Source organism: Talpa occidentalis, unplaced genomic scaffold (genome assembly GCF_014898055.3).
Source record: "Talpa occidentalis isolate TD23 unplaced genomic scaffold, MPIMG_talOcc4v2.1 talOcc4.7, whole genome shotgun sequence".
In the NCBI taxonomy this organism is placed as follows: domain Eukaryota; kingdom Metazoa; phylum Chordata; class Mammalia; order Eulipotyphla; family Talpidae; genus Talpa; species Talpa occidentalis.
This window is the reverse complement of record NW_023605083.1, coordinates 117,630,356-117,650,171: the sequence shown is the minus strand read 5'-3', so window position 1 is coordinate 117,650,171 and position 19,816 is coordinate 117,630,356. Positions and strand designations below refer to the sequence as shown.

The 19,816-nt window shown below is 55.7% G+C and overlaps 1 protein-coding gene across 1 annotated transcript in view; it reads left to right on the top strand.

The window, feature by feature from the left end:
• Window positions 1-9,545, top strand: part of SRCIN1 (SRC kinase signaling inhibitor 1) — a 64,867-nt gene extending 55,322 nt beyond the window's left edge. Inside the window, 2 exon segments of the mRNA XM_054688706.1 lie at window positions 2,617-2,763; window positions 8,517-9,545. Coding sequence (XP_054544681.1) covers window positions 2,617-2,763; window positions 8,517-8,651 — 282 coding nt within the window. The 3' untranslated portion in view covers window positions 8,652-9,545.
• The last annotated feature ends 10,271 nt before the right edge of the window (window positions 9,546-19,816 follow it).

Here is a 19,816-nt window from a genome sequence, read left to right as displayed (position 1 = left end):
CTGTGCCCTCAGCACTTGTCCCACTGCTCCTAGCCTCTGCCCCTTTCTGGCTCTGGAAGCCAATCCTGAAGGGGCCCAGTGGCAGAGCCCCTCTGCTGGCCTCTTGGGCCTCGCTCACCCTCTGTATCCTGAGGCGCTGTCAGGCGGTGAAGCCGGGCAGGCATGGGGTGCCCTCTCTGCCTTCCCAGTCTGCACCCCCCACCTCCAGGTAAGCAGGTGGCAGGGCTGGTGGGTTGCCTTGGGAGGAGGGCTTGGGATCCCGGCTGTCCCCCCGAAAAATCTCCCCATGGCTTCTTTTGGGGGGAGGAGGGAAAGCACAGGATTTGGAGTCAGATTGCCTGGATTCAAATCCTGGCTCTGCTCCTAACTAGCTGTGTAAAGGACCCTGAGTGAGCACGTGACCTCACACCCAGGGTGTGTTGTAAAGTGGGGAAATGACAGTCGGAGCCATTTTGTAAGGCTTAAAGATGAAGACACCTGAGGCCGAGCCCACCATAAGACTGAGGCTCAGAATTAGGCCAGGATTTGCTTAAGTTGGAGGGGGCGATTGGGGGTCTCTCTCTGTGGCCCCACTGAGGTCAGAGTTGACCGTGCTCACGTGGAAGCAGATGCTGTGAGCAGCAGAGGGATGGGCCTCTCCTCCCCTCTCGTGGCTGCGAGGCCCTTGCAGAGAGCTCAGAAGTAGAAGTGGGGACAGCCTTCCCTCAGAGGCCAGCGTCTGGGCTCCACCTGCGCCTGCTGGTGGAGAATGAATCAGTTCGGTTCAATGAATAGTTTCCCCAAGCACTTACAGCGTGGCAGGCACCCTCTCCGCACGTGCCCATGTGCGTTCCCTGGGTTCTTGGGGGCGCAGCCTCAGAACCGTTGCACAGATGGGCAGACTCAGGGAGTCCCCCTGCGACCTGTCACTGAGTTTAATGTATCTTGACCAGAAAGTGGGAAACTACAGGGTGCGGTGAGAGACCCCTGGTACCTGCTTTGCCTCTAACTTGGTGGGTAAAACCTTCAGGGCCCTCCCCTGACTCAGTTACCCCCTCTATGAAAGGAAGGGGCTGGGCTCCCCATGTCAAACCCCCATCCTGGCTCGGGTCCTTGGGTTTACAGGAATCACACTCTCCCTCATCTTTCTTCTCCCCGCAGGCGGCCATGGGCCCCAGGGCCTTCTGTGTCCCCCGGATCATCTTGACGGAGTGTGTCCCCAACCCTCCCTCCCCACCAGAGGCCAGGCTTGAGGAATCTAGCTCCAGGATAACCCCCACCCCGAGGCCCAGGACCCTGGTTGGCAGTGGGAGGGGCTGGGATGGCCCCCGGGCTCCGCCAGGGCTTGTGGCTGAGGCTTCCTGGCCCAGGAACAGTCTGATGCCTGAGAAGGAAGGGGCGGCTCTGAAGAGACTGGGGAGCGGGGGCTGCAGCCCAGAGGAGGGAGGAGCCAGGGCCATCTGTTCTCGGGCACCAGCCCCAGAGAAAACTCAGGAACCCTCAACAGCTGACATCCAGCCAGCGGAGACCCCCAAGGATTCTGGACACGATGCCCAGCCCAACAGTGGGGGACACAAGGGCCAGCCTGCTGTTGGCCAAGGGGGCACAGTGAGGGGCGCCGCCACCCAGCGGATGGACAGCCTGGAGGAGACGCTTCGGGAACTGGAGGCAACTCTGAGCCAAATGGGCACGGCCCTCCCCACAGGGTCTCCTGGCAGCCCTCCACCCTTGCCCCCCAGTCCCCAGGTGGCTACCTCCTCCCCTGGCCTCCCCTCCTGCCTTCGCACTCGTCTCTCCATCTGCAGAGCTGGAGGGAGTGGGGGGCTGCAGGAGCAACGTCCCAGCCCCCTCCTCCCACCCACCTCCGCTCAGATCCTCCTGCCCTCCTGGGAGCCTGCCCCGGGGCGGGGCTCGCAGGCAGAGCCCTGGGGAGGCTGGGAAGCTGGCCTTCCCAGGGGTCCGCTCAGCCCACCCCGACAGGGACCAGGGCCTCTCCCCGCTGCTCTGTATCTGTAAACCAACAAATAAAGTTCTCTCCCTCTTCTCCATCCCACGCTCCTCTCCCCCTCCTGCCTGCCTCTTTCTGTCTCTGTCCGTTCCTGCCTGCGCCTCTGCATCTCAAGAGCCTTCTGGGCAGGCCTGGCACCTGGGGTGGATCGGAGGCCAGACTGGCCCATCTCTAGGACTTCGCCCTCATCCTCCCGTGCGGAGAAGGCTGCGGGCCGGGGCTGCCATTCCGTTCTGTCTGCGTGTACAACCCCCTCTCCCCACCCGCCTCAGACATGCGCTCCCAGGCGTGGATGCTGCTGCCGTTACTGGGAGCGGGGGTGGTTCGAGGGACCCTCATGTTAGAAATGAACCCCCCCCAGGAGGGTACCAGCTGCTTGTTTCCAAGGAAACCACCCAAGTTCTCAGTGAAGAGCTGCCAGGAGCCTGGCTAGGAGCCCCTGCTCCCCGGCCTGCAGGGAGGCCTTCGATCTGGCCCCTGAAAGTGGACCCGAGTCCCAGGCCCAGATGTGGAGCCAGGGACAAGTCCACTGAGAGGTCTCGACCCAGGGATCCCACCCAGTGCCTTGGGTCCCATGTGATTCCGCTTCCTGTGGGGCCCTCCAGCCTGACCCTCTCCTCTCCCTGCAGAGCGGCGGTGGCAGCGTGCCACCCATGAAAGTGGTGACTCCGGGGGCCTCTCGGTTGAAGGCGGCCCAGGGCCAGGTGGGCAGTCCGGACAAAGGCAAGCATGGCAAGCAGAGGGCGGAGTACATGAGGATCCAGGCCCAGCAGCAGGTAAGCATGGGCCTCCTCCACCCGGGCCCGGCCCTGCCCCGCGTCCTGCCAGTGCTCCTGTGACCGCCTTCTCTGCAGCTGCCCAGAGAGACCCCTTGCCAGCACCACCCACTCCACTGGCCCCCTCCCCTCACACATACCCTCTGTCCTCCCCGCCATCCCAGTGCCTGGGTCTGGTTTAGAACAGACCCCCGCCCCTCTCAGGATGCCCCCCACTCAGATTTAGAGAGGACCCTCTCTCTAGCTGCTCCTGGAGGAGGGGGAGCGGGTGGACTTGTCCCCACCAACCCCAACGCCAGGGTCCCTTCTGAAGTCCCGTCTGCCCTGGGTGTTCCAGGGGCCTTTCGTGCCCCCTCGACTTCCTGCTTAGCTCCTCTCCTGCCTCCTCTCTCTGCTCCAGGTCCCACCTGCTCCTTGGGGCCCCACCTTCACCTCAGCTTCCTTCTTAGCTCCTAGACCATCTCCCAGCAATAGGAGAAGCCAATTTTGCATGTTTTTCTGTCTTGTGCTTGGATTTCAGTGGGTTCCCTGTTGACACTTGCGGGGAGGGGAGGAAGAGACACTTTGGTCCCCAGGTGGGGTGTGAGTGGCAGGGGCACTGCACCCTCTTTCAGATCGAACTAGTAGGCTGGGGACGGTGTGTAGAGTTTGCGGCCCCTCCAGTGGATGTTTCTGGCTATGGCCACAGTCTGGGCAAAGGTGCAGGGAGGGCCCTGGGCCTCGCTGTTGAGGGGGCCCTTTGGCACACTCATTTGCTTGGGTAACTGTTTCTGAGCAGCTCCTGTATGCCAGGCCCATCTGGGTGCTGGGATGGGAGTGAGGGAGCTGTGAAACATCCAGATGCTATGACTTGAAGAAATTTCTAGGCCCAGAAATTTCTCAGAGGCAGGAGACTAGAGATGGGTGCATCACAGCCAGGTGTGGGGTCCAGGAGTCCCGAAGCCCTCCCCACCACCCAGCCCTGCGGGCCCGGCACACAGGCCCCACCTGCCTGCTGGTTCGCTGGAATCCAGTGTCAAAGGGCCATGCAGCCCCTCCCATCCCCTGCCCAGCCTCACCAGCTCCCCCGGCTCATCATCTTCCCTGTGGGTCCCCAGAAACTAACCCCAATCCCCCTTTTTCCTGCCGTGGCCTGGTGGGTGAGTTCCCCCGGTGCTCTCCAGGCTGGTCTTGAAGAGCAGCTGTTTGTGGGGTCTTCACCAGACACACGTGATCTCAGGAGAGGGGTTACTTTCCCCGCGTGATAGATGGGGAAACCGGCTTTGCCCAAGGTCACACAGCCGGCAAGTGAGGGTGCTGGGTTCAAATTCAGTGGCCTGACACCCTTCCATGCGCACACGCGTTTGCTACACTGACTTTAACTGTGCCTCCTTCTGCTGAGACCACATCCCCCACGGCTCCTGACCACCCCAGCTCCTTCCTTGTTGCCCTGCCCTGTCCACTGCCCCTTACCTCATCAACCCCATCGCCTCCCGCCCTCCGTTAGTCCTCATGTCCTTCCAGCCTCACACCTCCGAAGGGTCCCTTCTCCCCACCAGGCCCTCCGCCTCTGCAGCGGGTGCCTTTTACCCGTGCCCCCCTGGCCCACACACTTCAGGGTCTGCGTGGCCCCTCCATTCCTTGCCACCATCTTCTCCCTTGTCAGCCTGTGCCCCCCACCCCCTCCTCTGCCCACCTCTTCACTTCACTCTGCCTGGTTCCCCAGGGCCTCTTTTCTCCTCACACTGCGCCCTCCTCCTTGCCCACAGGCGCCATCTGTCCCCACCCAGGTCTCCGTTCTGAGCTCAAGCCTGTCCCAGCTGCTTTCCCCTCAGGAAATGTCACCCGCCCCCAGGCACCCTCCCACGTGGGTGGGGGTCTCCATGGGCGCCTGCTTCTCCCTCACCTCAACACGCAGAATTGTTCTCTCTTGCCGCACGGCAGCCCCTGGGCCGGCGGTCTCTCTCACTTCTGCTCTTCTAGAAGCCTTTCTCTAGAAAATCATCTTCTACTTGATAAAATAATACATGTTCCCTGTGAGAAGAAATTACTTTAAAATAAGTAAAAATATAAAAAGACAGGAGGAAATCATCTTACGCCTCACTGCTAAATGCATGTCCTTCTAAGATCTCCCTGGGATTTCGGTCACCTCTCAACTCTTCCCAGACTTGAGGGGCAGAGAGAGATTTTGTAAAATGCAGCTTTGATTATATCAACACCACCAGCTCCCCAGCTTAAAACCGAGGCCCACTGGCTGTGACCTTGGCTGTCAAAGCCTCTGTCTTCCCCAGGCCCTTGCCTTGTATATGCAGCAGGGACACAAACCAGGCAACAGGGTTCTGAGGACACAGCACCAGCTGTGGGGAGGAGCTTTGAAAGCCATGAGATGCTCCCCAAAGGGGAGGAGGCATCACCTCTGTCCTCGGTAGGACTGTAGGTTGGCACAGGGCCAGGCAGAGGCTTCTCCCTCAACAGCAGGAGGCGCTAACACAGGGCTGGAGCTGCCTTTGGCAGTGATGGGAGGAGGGGAGTAAAAATGCTAAGATCAGTAATGGGGGTGGGAGGAGGTTTTCAAATGGGGGTACAGCAGTGACTGATACTACAGAGAAATCAGAGGAAGTGATTGTGGAAAAGCCCTTGGATGTGCTCCAGAGGCAGGGGAGGCAGGAGCCAGATACCCAGGTCTGCGTGCAGGCGTTGAAGCAAGGATCCCCCTCTTTCACTCAGGCTAGGAAATCTGACCTCGTGTTCTCTTCAGGGGGCTCCAGGGAAGGTACTTTGATGAAGGGACCACCCCAGAGGGTGGAAGGAACAAACAGGGATGTTGAGGCTCCCAGGGACTCGTGAGAGCAGGACACTGGAGGGAGGGGCCTAGGGTCCTGCAGGGAGCAAGTGGCACAGCTGGGACTTAAAGCCATGTCAGGCTCTGCTGCTTGGATGTTGGATCTGCTGCTCTGCCAGGGGCTTCACCTTGTGGGGACCACCCAGCTCTGGGGAGCTAGCACTGGCAACAGGAATACTGTTGACTAGAGCATTTGGGGAGCAATACTGGGCCACACGTCTGTCAGCCAGAATGCTTTTAGCTGCGAATATCAGAAACTCCAATTCCACATGACCGAACAATAAAGAAAGGTGTTTTCTAACAAAAACAACAGTCTGGAAGCCGGGAGTCTCCAAGGCTGGGGGATTCAGCAGCCCATGGACATCAGGATCGGGGTTCCTTATGTATTTGGTCTTGTGGGCCCATCGTCCGGTCTCCGCCCATGGCTGCCTTCATGCAAGGGTCTCAGGCATGCGGGTCTTTTTAGGAGCAGAACCTTTCCCAGAAACCCCCAACAGAACTCCCTGTCTTCTTGCGGCTCGTTCCAAAATGAACCACCGGCAAGGGAGAAGGAATTGCTTGAATTCGGATTTGTCAGGACCCACTGGGGAAGGCCCACCTCTTCTGGCAGTCCAGGGCTTGGTTTGGGCAAATCGCAAGGAAGAAGGGCATGCGGGCAGGGGTGGGGGGTGTCTCTGGGAATGGCCCTGGAGGAGGTGCCAGCAGGTGAGCTGCATCCAGTTGCTTATACCAGTAGGGAAACCCGTGCCTCGTAGCATGGAAGGGCAGGCCAGCAAGCTCAGGGCGTGGAGTGGGTGCTGGATCTGACCGACATGAAGCCGAGGGTGCAGGGTCAGCCCGTGGGGCCCCTATGGATTCCCTCTCCCCCAGTTGAGAAGTGAACATTGATGTGCTTGACACACAAGTGACAAAGCTCTTCTTCTTTGGATGTGATAGGGGCAGCCTGGCTGGTGAAGTGAAAGGACAGGATCAGAGACAGCAGCTGTGTCACTTGAGTGCTCTGAGCACATAGGCCAGGTCCCCTGCACAGCTGGACATGCCAGTTTCCCTCTGCCTTGGGGAAAGTGGACGACTTGGGAGGGGAGATGGCCTGCGGGAGACTCAGAGCAACCACAGGAGGTCTCCGTGGGGGGGCGGGGGGCACCCACATTGGTGCCTGTGAGTGGTGCACATCAATTTCCAAGGCCTTGTGAGGCTGTGGGAGAAGGGCAGAGCACCAGCTGAGACTCCCCGCCTGAGGAATAGAGAGGTCAGGTGGTAGCAGGGCGGAAGGCAGGTTTTCCAAAGACAGAAGCTCAGAATAGACTGAGGCTCCTGACAAATGCTGAAGGGAAGGAACAGAAAAGGCTTTTAACTAAAGAGGTGGGCCGGGAACAAAGAACACAGCCAGGAGCGAATCCCGGCTGCCTGGAGCCTGGAGCGATGTGAGGAGGGCCCCCTCCAGCTGCCAGCCAGCGTTTTCAATGAGAAGGGGCGGGAGGGGAGGGGCAGGTGCAGCCCAGGGTAAGAGATTGGGGCGTCAAGGGCCTGGTTACCTCTGATTGAGCTTCTCTGGGCCCAGGCCCTGGGGCCCCAGCGTGTGGCTCTCAGAAGGGACAGAGAGAATGGAGGGTCCTTGTGGTGGAGGCCCTGGAACCTGAGTTAGGAACAAGCAACAGCAGTTTGGAAGTGAGGGTGGAAGCCCCAAGCAGAAAGGCCTTGTTTTTCAGAGAGCAGGAAACTAGACCACAGTGTGGGGTGTTCAGTCCCTGTGCACAGGTGGAAGAGGAAACTGTGATCACAGCAGCCGACCACGCTCAGCTTCTGGGGCTGGAGGCACAGCTGACACCCCAGCAAGGAGGCATCTTTGCGCCAGCCCAGCAGCCAGGGGACAGTCACGGTGTGAGCAGTGCAGTGGCCAGCCCAGCCCTCCCTGCAAGTGTGTGCTGTGTTTTCTCACCAAGGCCGTCAGCTGTGGCACTAGCAGCTGAGCAAGGCCAGGAAGTGCGGTGGCTGCAGCTTCAGGGCAAAACCTAGTGGCTGTCAGTGCTCACTGCAGCAGGGTCCCCTGGGCACCTGGGTGCCTGCCTAAAATGCAGATTCCTGACCCCATGCCAGAGAGTTGGGATGAGGGCTCAGGAATCTGCATTTGCCTCACATCCCCTCCCAGGGATGTAGGTGTCTCCTGCCTTGCCCATCTCCACATAGAGGCAGGGAGTCTGCTGGAGGTGGGGACAGCATGGCTGCTTGCTGACCAGTGATTGTCGGCTTGTCGGGCCCCACGAGGCACAGCTCAAAGCTGGAGGACTCCTTCCTTGTAGAAGGTGTGGTGGGGGTCCTGCCTGGGGTAGGAGATCGGACGCAGTGAATGCCCTGTCCCCCATCTTCCCGGGGGTGGGGCCTTCTTACCATCCCTTAGCGGTACCACAAGGCCTTCTAGGTACCACAAATCCTTCTATGTAGAAGCAGCCCCCGGCTGAGGTCGGAGGGGCTAAGAGTCCACCTGCTCATTGCCTGGGCTGCTCCCTTCTCCCTCCCTGCGCTGAGGACACCCAGGGCACCGCACCCCTGTGGCAGCTAACCTTGTACTTCTTCTTCCTCCCCTCCCCTCCCCTGCCCTCCGCCCCCTCCCTGTCTGCCTGTCCTGGGCGTGGTCTCCTGTGTGCTTCTCTGGTCTCCGCCTCCTCTCTTCCTCTCAGTAACCTTGGACCTACTCGTCCCCCCCAGTTCCCGGGTCCTTTGGTCCAACCCTATGCCCCCTCCTTTCTGCCCCCTCTGTGCCCTCTCCACCTCCCTGTCTCAGGGGGCCCCCTCCTGATGAGCCCCTGGTTTCTTCCTTTTGCAGTTAGTTTTCTCTTGGATTTGTGGAGGTTTTTCATTTTTAAAAACTTCAACTGGGGGCATGAAGCCTCTCCCTTCCTCTCTCTGACCCCGACCCCTGTTTTTGTTCCAGGCCACTAAACCATCTAAAGAGATGAGCGGGTCAAATGAGACCTCGAGCCCCGTCTCAGAAAAGCCCTCGGCTTCCAGAACCTCCATCCCTGTATTGACTTCCTTTGGGGCAAGGAATTCTTCCATCTCCTTCTAGAAGCCCCCTCACACCTCCACCCCAGCCTGTCCCTCCCTTATCCCTACCATTTCTCCCCTGCTCTTCCCCTCATCTGCAACCCCTGCCACCCCATTCTCCAGATCCCCCCCAGGGTTTGCCACAGTGCGGCCCTCCTCAGCTATCTGCCATCCCCTGTGGGTGTCTTTGGTTTAAAAAGTGATTTGCTTTTAATTATCTTTTTTTTTAACAAAACAAAACAAAAAAAGCAAGACAGTAACATTAAAAACCAAAACACACCACCTTCCCTTGCTTCCTGCTCCAGAATGGCCCACTTTCTGTCATGTCCCTCCCTTTTCTCTCGCCCCGCCCTGCCCCCCATGTCCATCCTGAAGTTCCGCCCCTCCCTTCCTGTCTTCCCACGACTTCTGAGGAGCTCTCCAAACAAACTCTGAGCCACGGAGACTTGGAGCCGCGGAGAGACCCTCTCCCCTTCCTCAGACACCTTCCTGGAGGAAAATCTGGACATTGAACCAACTCCAGTATCAGGCTGGAAAACGGGGTGCAGGGAGATGCCAGCCCTGGAGGTTCCCCACCCCTTCGACCTGAGGATATGAGCTAACTCTGCTCAGCCTGGAGCCGGCTCGGATGGACTGGAGAGGGAAGCCAGAGTTGGGGCCGTGGGGTCTGTGTGTCCTGGGAGAGGAGCTGGCTTCCTGGGCCCGCCTTCCTGTGGTGAGGAGCCACCCAGGCAGGGCCCACCCGGGCAGGGGCCTTTGGGACTGCTGGCTGTGGGTGATGGTTGAGCAGAAAGCTTGACACTGGGGACACTGCCTTGGGAGAGGGCAGCCCCATGAGGGGCATTTGGTACTTTTAGTTTCCTAATTTAGCACTTTAAATGACATTAACTTATTTAATGGGGTGGGGTGGGCGAGAATGAAGGGGCTAGAAAATTAGATTTTGAGGCCTGGAGGGTGGGGAGGGTCTGGTTGTGAGGGAAATGGAGGGAACTGAGAGGGCTGAAAGGGCACAAAGGACAGCTCTGACCCCACAGGGGTGACTTGACCTTCAACCCTTGTCTTTGAGCATTTGCAGGGAAGGGGTGAGGCATGGTTTTAAATGGAGAGTTGGTCACCCCTGGTAATATCCTTGAGGGTCCCTGAGGCCTGACCAGTTAGCCAGCACCCCCAAGCCATGGCTGCCTGCCTTGCAGAGACTGTTGGTTGTAAGGCTTTGGCCTGATCTGAGGTGGGAGGGAGAGACCAATTTTGGTTCTTAGCCCCAGCCTCCCTGAGGGCACAGTGGGGGGCTAGTAGGGGAGGAAGAGGCTGGAGTGGGAACCCCAAGGGGCAGGATTCCTATTGAGCACAAAGTAAGGGAAGCACAGGGGAGGGGGCTTGGAATTAGTCTCCTCTAGTAAGCACAGAAAGGAGGAGCCATTGAAGGGGCAGAACTTTCTAGACCTTGGGGCCTGGCGGGAAGGTGGGTGCTTGGGGAGAGCCAGAGGGAGCTGTTGAGGGTTGGGGAGGGAGGGGAGATTGGGTTGTGTTTTTTCATTTCTTTCTCTTTTTTTTTTTGTTTTATTTTTGTTGGTTCATCCTTGTTTTCTAGCTTTGGATCATTTTTGTACAAAGGCAAGCAAGCCTTTTTGAAAAATAACAAAAGAGGAAAAAAATCCCTCAAAAAAAAAAAAACCCTGGAAAACAGAGAAAAAAAAAAGGACCTCATAAATGATGCAATTACTTTTAATTGCAGGCAACTCTTTACATTTAAGTGAAGTGTCTTAACATTTTATATTGTTTTAAAAATATATTTACATATTATATATATATAATATACGTAATATAAATATATATAAATATTTAAAAAAGAAAAAAAAAGAAACCACGGCGCTCTCTCCCTGGCCACTGTTTTGGCGGGGGAGGGGGCCTGGGGCGAGCGCATCCGTCTGACTTCTGTGGTCCAGTGAAACGGTTCGGTTTGATTTGGCTGTACAGAGACCCCCTGACGGGAGGGAGAGGGGGCACGGTGCCCCTCCGCCCTCCACTCCATTACTCTTTGCTTGCTACTTTTTGCTTGCCCCCAGCGCGCCCCCAGCCCTGTGACCCCAGTGTGTGCCCCGCCGTCCTTGTCCTGAGTTGAGCGTCCCTCTGTGGGGAGAGGAGAGGCGGGAGGAGGTGTCAGTCCGCAGGGGGAGGGGGGGTCGCCCCCGCCCCGGCCCTGGAGCGCCAGCCCGGTGGGGTTTGCATCTTGCTTTCACTTCGGCTTCTGCAACTTCACGGGCTGAGAGGCACTTGCTTGCACGGGGTTGCCGCAGCCCGTGTGTGCGTGTGTGCGCGCGCGTGTGCAAGTCCACTGTGGATGGCCGGAAGCGTGCGCGTGCATAGGCCCAACCTGCCCTGGTGCGCAGGGAGGTGTGTGCGTGGAGGTGCGTGGAGGAGGCGTGTGCGTGGAGGTGCGTGTAGCCTGCCTGGGCGTTGCACCTGGCGTGGAGCAGCCTTGCATGTGAGAAGGTGTATAGTGCGTGTGCCGATGCGTGTAACTGCAAGAGCCGCATGTGTATGTGGATCACGTGTGGGCAGAGAGTGTACGTGGCGGTGCGTGTGACCTGTGTGAACGGTGCGTGCGTGTGCATGGGTGTGTCGAGGCGTGTGGGAGTGCCTATCCATCGTCCCTGCACCGCTCTCGGCTTCCTTCCCAAGCCCCAGCCCCATGACCCTCTCAAAGCTCGCAGCACGTCAATGCCCCCCCAGCTGCATGCGCCTCGCTGCTCTGTCCATCAGTGTGTGCTTGACCAAGAGAAAACTCAGATGTCTGGGGGGACCCCTGTACCCGGACCCCCAGCCCCTGCTCACTGTGCTGTGTTACTCGCATGGGGGGTTTCTGCTCCCGCCTGGTCACAATATGCTGTTTCCCCAGGAGCCTCAGGCCTGAGGCGCTGAGAGGGGTCCCTGGTGGGGCCCCCCAGGGCAAGCCTGGCTCCACACCCTGCCCCGTCCACCCCGTAGGGCCCTTGTTGGTGTAGCAGTGACGGCTTCTGTGGATATTCTGTGACCTCTGTCAGTGTAACTTGACAATTTCTAAATGGAAAGGGTTGCTGTGTTTTCTGTCTCTCTTTTCTAATGTCCTTTTTCTTCTCCCCACTTCCCTGCTCTCTTCCCTTTTCGGTTTTTCTAGCCAAGTGTTTGGGGCTTAAATAAAACTTGTTTCTTTTTCCTCTCCTGGATCTCCTTCCTACAGGCTACTGTCTCGTTATTTTCTGTCTTTACTCTGGAAGGTGCTGGGATGCATGGGATGGAGGGTGGGGACCCCTAGCAGTGACCAGCCCTGCAGCTTAGCAGGCGGGGCATGCAGCAGGAGGGGGAGGGGCAGTGACAGGAGCCCCAGGAGTCCCGAGAACCAACACTGTCAGGGACATGGAGGAATGTCACTAACTCCTGCTGGGCACCAGCTCCTGCTGGGCTCCCACCAACTCCCACCTACTGCCGGGCACCAGTTGGCATTTTACCTCCATCAGCGAGGCAGCAGCCATGAGTGGTAAAACCTGAGTCATTGTGTCTCAGCCAGCACCATGCAATTTGTAAGATCCACAATCAGGATTTGAATCCAGCTGTGCCTCACCCCAAACCCAGTGCCTTCCCCACCAGACCAACTCCAGGCCATGGCCTCCAGCAGGGATGGCCCCCAGCATTCCCCTGCATCAGGCTGGCCTCCTGCTCTTTGGAAGGGGTGACTTCAGAGTGTCTGTCCAGCCTTTCAAGAGAAGCTTCAAACCTTTTTAAGAAATGTAACTCATAAAGTGCATTTTACAGCTCAACAATTTAGACATGTGCACGTACACTCCAACACATGTAGTTGGTGACACAGCAGAATAGTCAGTGCACTCTGGTATTTTCTGTTATATTCTAAACATTGGGACTTTGAAAAATACTTGTTCTGAAGACCTAGATTCAGTCCTGAGCATGTTGCAGCTGCCCCCACTTGCCCCATGATCTCCTCTGAAATTGGAAGACCCTGAGAGGAGGGATGCCCTTGATCCTGTCGATTGGGTGGCCCCTGGCCCTGGTGCCAGAGAGCTGACCGACTCCCCAGTTAAAAGGTCAGAGTCCAGCATGCCCCTGGGTTTTTCAGGTTTTCCTGGAATTTTGAAGGCTGTGCCACTGTTCCAGCATGTTCTGAGGATCCTGGAGGCTGCCCTTCTAGGCATTCTCCTGCTTAGCTGGGGACACCTGGGGTACTCTTGGGTCTTTGTCCTCCATCCCTGTCCCTTCCACCCCATGGAGTAATGACTCCTTCCTGGAGCCACAACTCCAGCCCTCCCAGGAACTCCCGCCACACTTTCTTATCTTAGTGGCCAGTAGCCTCTTTGAAGACAGAGGTAGAGGGTCTGCAGGGACTGCCCGCTTCCGGGTCACCTGCTGGCCAAGCAGCCCTTCAGACCCTCGGCAGCCAGACCGCATCCCCGTGTTCTTTAAACAATGGGAGCAGATGGAGCTGTCCCTGTGTCATCCGATTCCCAGAAAGCCAGAGCACAGCCAGCCCTACCCCACCCCTGTCTCCCAGAACCACCCTATTCCTTGACAGTTCAAGATCCAGTAACAAATGGGACCATCACCAGCACACCAAGAGCTACACCAGGCCCTTGTTCACCCTCCACATGCCAGCCAGTCTGCTCGGGGCTGAGCAGGCTGCTCTGCCTGCTGGGATCATAAAACTCACTGTCCAGCAGGGGGTGGCCCGGCACCCCAGCAAAATCACCACAGGTGAGCAGGGCCACAGGGAAGCAAGCCTGTAGCTGTGCAGCGGTGAGCGAGGGACCACCTCAGAGAGGTGGCCCTGAGGTCATATCCGAGCGGAGACCTTCAGAACCAAAGAGGGCAGAAGTGGAGCAGAAAAACAAGCCGACTTTCTGCAGTTTCGACGGCGGCCGGACATGGCCAGAGCAGCGGCTGCAGCTCTTCCCCCTGCAGCTCTTCCCCCAGCTGGCAGGTGGCCACGGAGCGACCCCGCCTAGAAGCCCCAGGTGGGGGAGGCGCCCTGGGGGACAAGACGTCTGGCCAGGGGCGGGCAGCGCGGGTGGCGTCCGCAGAGGTGGGACTCTCAGGCCAGGGAAATCAAGCCTGGAGACGGGGTGCCCGAGCCGGGCGGGCTCCCCCAACCTATCAGCCCCTCGCACCCGGGCTGCCCAGCATCCCCCGGTCCCTGGCGGAGACTTTTCCAAAGAAAGACTGTGGGGTCGGGGCCGCAGCAAGAAGTCCCTGAAGTGGGGAGTCGCCTGCGGGTTATAGAAAGTGCATGGAACCCAAGAAGAGTGAGGGGGTGCTCCGCGACCATCCGCGGCTGGCTGGGCAGCTCACGGTCGGCCCAGGCAGCTTGAAGGAGAACCCTGGCGCCCTTGGCACCATGCCCACGGGCCGGGGGGAAGCCAGCCGCAGGGAGACAGCCATCTCGGCTCGCTCTTTTCTTAGCGGTTCTCTGACGCTCTCCGCAGCTCCCCCCGCACCCCGCCCCGTGGTCCTCTGCGCCCCCTCCCTTATAGGCCCAGTCCCTGGGCTCCCTTGCACCCACCCACGCGCGCCCGCGCCACCCTCCAGGGGCCGCCACCAGGCACGCGCGTCAGGCCGCAGGTGTCCATCACGGGTGCTAGTGGCGTTTCCATTTACCCCACGGCGGGGAGGGGGCAGCCCTCGGGCCATGGGACAGAGGCCACGCAGGAGGGATGTCACAGGGAAGGGGTCTGCTCTGAGCCGTGGAGGCCAAGTGGGGGGTTCAAAGGAAGAAAGTGACAAGGTGTGACACCAGCTCAGAAGTCACCTCTGCTGGGGGTAGAGGTGGGGCAGGGGCGGGATCTAGTGCAGAGCCTCGGGTCAGGCTCTCCAGCTGACACACGCAGGGCTGCGGGAAGGGAAACTGAGTCTCAGGACTTTGTAGCCATGAAGAGATGGGGCCGCCAGAATAGAGCCCTCCCAATAGCCACACATTTTTTTTTTTCAAACATTTTGAAAGGACAGGTTTGTTAAGGAAAGGAGAAAGAAAATGAGGGACACCTGCATAGCCACGGTGGGCGGGAGAGCTGCTGCTGCTGCTGCTTTGCAAAGGGGAAAGGTTTGTGAGAAGAAACACCTGCGTAGTCACAGGCAGGCAGGAGCGTGGCATTTTCCTTTTTAATGCTAGTCACTGCTGCCAGTTATTTTTTTAAGATTTATTTTTTATTATTTTTTTAAAGATTTATTTATTTTTATACAGGAACTGGGGTACAGGCCAGAGAAAGCAGGAGGGTGAGAGGATTCACCAGAGACAGAGTGGGGAGCAGAACAAACAGACTGACTAAAGTACACTGCTGAGGGGAGCAGCGGGCGAGACAGGAGCGGTCTGTCCTGCATGTGGGTTTCTCCCTGGCTGGCCGGGAATTGAACCGGCGCTGCAGAGGCTGCGGAGAGCTTCGCAGCGCTGCGCTCAACTTGCTGTGCCACCGGGGAGGCTCAAGATTTATTTTTATTTTTTATTTTTTTAAAGATTTATATTTATACATATAAGAGGTGGCATGTAGGCCATAGATGAGGGGGGAGGTAAGAGGATTCACCAGAGACAAAGCAGGGAGCAGAGCAGGCAGATCTACTGAAATACACTATTGAGGGGAGCAGCAGGGAGACAGGAGAGGTCTGCTGCGCCATGTGGGTCACCTAGCTGGCCACTGGCCAGGGATTGAACTCCTGCCACAATGGTTGGCAATAGCTTGATAGCCCTGAGTCTTTAACCCCTGTGCCACCAGGGAGGCTCCTGTTACCAGTTATTAAGTGTTCACTTAATCCTCACCATTTTGTTCTGTCGGTATTATTACCTCCATTTTACTAATGGGGTTGACTGAGGAACAAAGCAACGATCTGAGGACATTAGGCTGGAGTCAGATCCTGGTAGGAGATGAGGGACAGCCTCAGAGATAGAAACCTGGGAGGCCCTCCTCTTCTCCCCTTAGTATCCACTGAGTCCCTTGGGAATTTTCTTCCATTTGTTCTCTGAGCGGCCTAAGGGACGCCATAGCTCATAGGCCACTGAGGGCAATCCAGAGCTGGAGCCCTCAACCCACAGCTACCATGCCCATACCCTGGTAACAGGTTCCCTTGATGCACGGTGCTGGCCAGTTGTCATCCTGGAATAATGAAGTCTGGAAGCTACGAGGAAGCTCCACCCCACACCCCTTATTACTGACCCTGAAACATCAGTCAAAACCCCAGACTCTGCTTTGGCTCAGGCCACGGCGCAGGCACTCCTACATGCCTCGAGTGCTAGCCAGCAGAGGGCAGGGGCACCGTGGATTTGGGCAGACAGAAAAAAGGAGAGTCCTGGAGCCCTCACTGGGTTTTTCAGGCTTTAATGCTCTCTTGGGAACCAGGCTCACAGGCACACCAGGGAGGGAGGCTGGCATGTAAGAAGGCAGGCACGGGCCCGGCAGGGGGGGCTGGAAGGCAGGCAGGCAACTGAGCCTCCCAGGGCCCCATGAATCTTTACACTTTTCCTCGGGGCTGTCTCTGGCGTTCTCTTGTGGTCTCTCCTCTGTAGTCACTCATCCTCTCTGCCATCTTCCATCTCCGAGTTACCCCACCCTTTTAGCCCTGGCCTCTAGGCTCAGGTGTGCCCACCTAGGCATGCCCACACCACACCCCAGGTGTCCACAATCAGGCATGCGTGCCCCAACACACACTCCCAAGCACCTTCTGCAGCAACACAATCAAAGCCACAGGTGATAGCCATAGAGGCTAAGGGTGTAAAACACCTGATTAATTCCATTTACCCTACAATGCCCAAGCCAGAGTGGCAGCAAAAAAACCTTATTCCAAATAGCTTTGGCATTTCTCCCAAGAAATGTTTCCTGTGAAATATATGCATGTGTGTATGTGTGTGTGTAATACAGTCTGTTCTTTCTATCTTTGAGATTGGATTTTTGTTATTTTTTAGACTATATATTTAGCATGATCACACCATATTTTTCTGTGTGACCTATAATATAAGACCTTCATATAATGCCCTCAGAACTAACATGCCATCTTTGTTATCACCAATGACCAAAACTTTCATTATGTTTATAGCTGAATAATACCCATTTTGTGTTTGTCTATATTAAACATATGCTTTTATAGGCAACATTTCTTGATTCATTTGTTGAAGGACCCTTAGGTTGTTTTCAGACCTGGGCTATTATAAACAACGCTGCCGTGAACTTAGCTGTGCGTCTAGATAGGTGGTTTTTTTTTTTTTTTTTAAGTACTATTTTTTTTTTTTTAAAGATTTATTTATTTATTTATACAAGCACTGGGTACAGTCAGAAGCGCGGGAGAGCGAGAGAACCCACCAGAGCCAGAGCAGGGAGCAGGGAGCAGAGCAGACAGAGGGACCGAAGTACACTGCTGGGGGGAGCAGCGGGCGGCAGGAGAGGTCTGCGCGCCATGTGGGACCCTCCTCCGGTGGCCGGGGAGCAGCCGGGGATCGAACCGGCGCTGCAGAGGCTGCGGGCAGCTTTGCAACCCAGCGCTCAACCGCTGCGCCACTGGGGAGGCCCTAGTTAGGAGTTTTTGTTTTCTTCAGGGAAGTGCAGAGGTGGAATTGCTGGATCATGCAGTAACTCTAATTTTCTGAGGAACCTCCATACTGTTTTCCATAGTGACTGCACCAATTTACATCCCTGTCAAGATTTTCTTTTTTAAAAATCATCTAAAATTATTTCAAATTTATCTCAGTTTCTAATGTAACCTACATTTATTGAGATGTCAATTTTTATTGACATTAAATTTACATACTTTTAGTAAATTGACCATTTGAAAGCATGCAATTCAGTGATACTTAGTGTATTCACAATGCTGTGGAATCACTAGCTTTCTTCTAGTTTCAAACTTTTTCATCACCCCCTAAAAACATCCCATATCTTAAGCGATCTTCTCCTAGCCCTACCCGCCCCACTCTCTGGTAACCTGTAGACTGCCCACGCTGGATATAAATCATACAAAAGGAATCACACAATATGTGATGTTTGCATCTGGAGTCTCTCACTTAGCACAATTTTTCAAGTTTCATCCAAATTAACCCCTTGTGCCACCAGAGAAGCCCCCCAAATTGTAATATGTATCAGTATTTTGTTTCTTATTATGGCAAAATGATACTTTTCCCTTTGTTGTAAAATTTTTATTTATTTTATGTAGAAGAACTGGGATGTAGGCCAGAGGTGTGGGGGGTGAGAAGATTCACCAGAGACAGAGTGGGGAGCAGAACAGGCAGACCCACTGAAATATACTGCTGAGGAAAGCAGGGGGTGTGACAGGAGAGGTCCGCTGCGCCTTGTGGGTCAGTTCCCTGGCCAGGGATCAAACCCAGGCCATTGAGGTGGGCCGTCTCGGTGCTGGCAGTGCTGAGACTCAACCCCCAAGCTACCAGGGAGACCCCAATAATATTTTATTATATATATACAACGATGGCTGATCCATCTGTGGTCATCTGCTGGTCCCACCTTTTGGCTATTATGAATAATGCTGCTATGAACATTCTCGTACAAGTTTCTTTGTGGACATTTGCTTTCTTGGCTATGTACCTAGGAGTAGAATCGTGGGGGCATATGGTAATTGTGTTTACGTTTTTAAGGGACCACCAGATTGCTTTTCACCATGACTGCCCCACTTTACATTCTCGCCCGCAGTGCACCTACTTCCCCATCTCCTCACAACTGTTACTTTCTATTTTCTTGATTTAAACCATCCTAGAATGTATGGAGTGCTGACTTGTTATGGTTATGATTTGCATTTCTTAATGACCAATGAAAATAGAGAAAATTCATTTAAAAATAAAATTAGTGGAACTAAAAGTCAGTTCTTAAAAAGATCAACAAAATGAACAAATACTTACCTTTTTTTGGACAGTCTAGCTAAATATCTATCAATTTTGTTGATGTTTTTGAAAACCAACTTTTAATTTTCTTTATTTTCTATTTATTTTCACTCCATTTTTCCTTCCTTTAGCACATTTTAGGTTTAGTTTCTCTTCTTTTTCTTAGTTTCTTAATGTGAAAGGTTAGGTTATTCATTTGAAATCTTCTTTTCCAATACAGGCATTTATAGCTATAAATTTCCCTCTGAGCACTGATGACGGCTGGCAGGAACAGGCCCCATCAGTGGCCTGGGCCTCGCCCACGCCTGCCATGGCTGGGCAGCACCACCCACTACATTCTGGAGGTCCAGGCAAGCCTGAGAAGGCATGCAGAGATGGGGTTCATGGAAATTCCTGCGGCACTGAGGGCCACCTGCCCTCTGGTCTTGTATCCCGCGCTGGTGTCCGGCGTGGGTGGGTCTCCCAGCTCCTACAGAACTGCCAGGAGCCGGAGGTTCGCCTCTGGGCTGCCGGTGCTGGGCAGGCTCCCACTGCCCTCCCGTGATCAGGTACTTTACTCGTGCCCCTCCCAGCCCGGCTCTGGCCCTCTCCGCCCTCCCCAACAAGTGACACAGCTGACGCGCCTCAAGGTAGGCCGTTTATTTCCAAGATATAGACCATACTTTTCAGACAGGGCTTTTCAGAAGCAGGAAATCTTAGTCGTTGCCTAGAAAGGTGTGTCAAGGACACAGTGAAAGGAGACATGCGGACGTGGGGCCGGGAGGCTTATCCAACACTGTTACAACACTTTTTTTAAATGAGCAAAACATCTTTAAAAATCCTTATAAATTCTTTATAATATGTTACACATTTAGAGACAATATTTACAGTAAGAGGATGGGGGAGGGAAGGGGGGAAAATCTACTTTACAGCAAATCTTTGCATAAAACGAGAGGACTGATAGACGTGGCAGTGGGGTTCCCAACCCCACCTGGGCTTCCCTGGAATGAGTGAGCGCGTGTGTGGGGAGGCCTGGTGCTCTGGGGTCTATTTACAAGTGGGGAGAATAGGGGGCTGGGTCCCGCCCATGCTAAAGGAACAGCCCAGCTCAGACCCCTTAAGTCAGGGTGCGTGCCTGCGTGTGCGTGGGGTGGGGGGCGAGAGCGCGCACACGGATGTTTCCTAGGCCCCATCCTAAGGAGAGGGAGGTGGGTCTGTGTGCCTGAGTTGTGGAAAGAGCAGGCACAGCTGGAAGAGCAAAGAGACCAGCAGGGGAGGCCTTGAGGGGGGACCCTAGACACTCCCAAAATTGGGAAACCGGCAGCTCCCCGTGGTCAAAGCATTTGGGGTGGGGG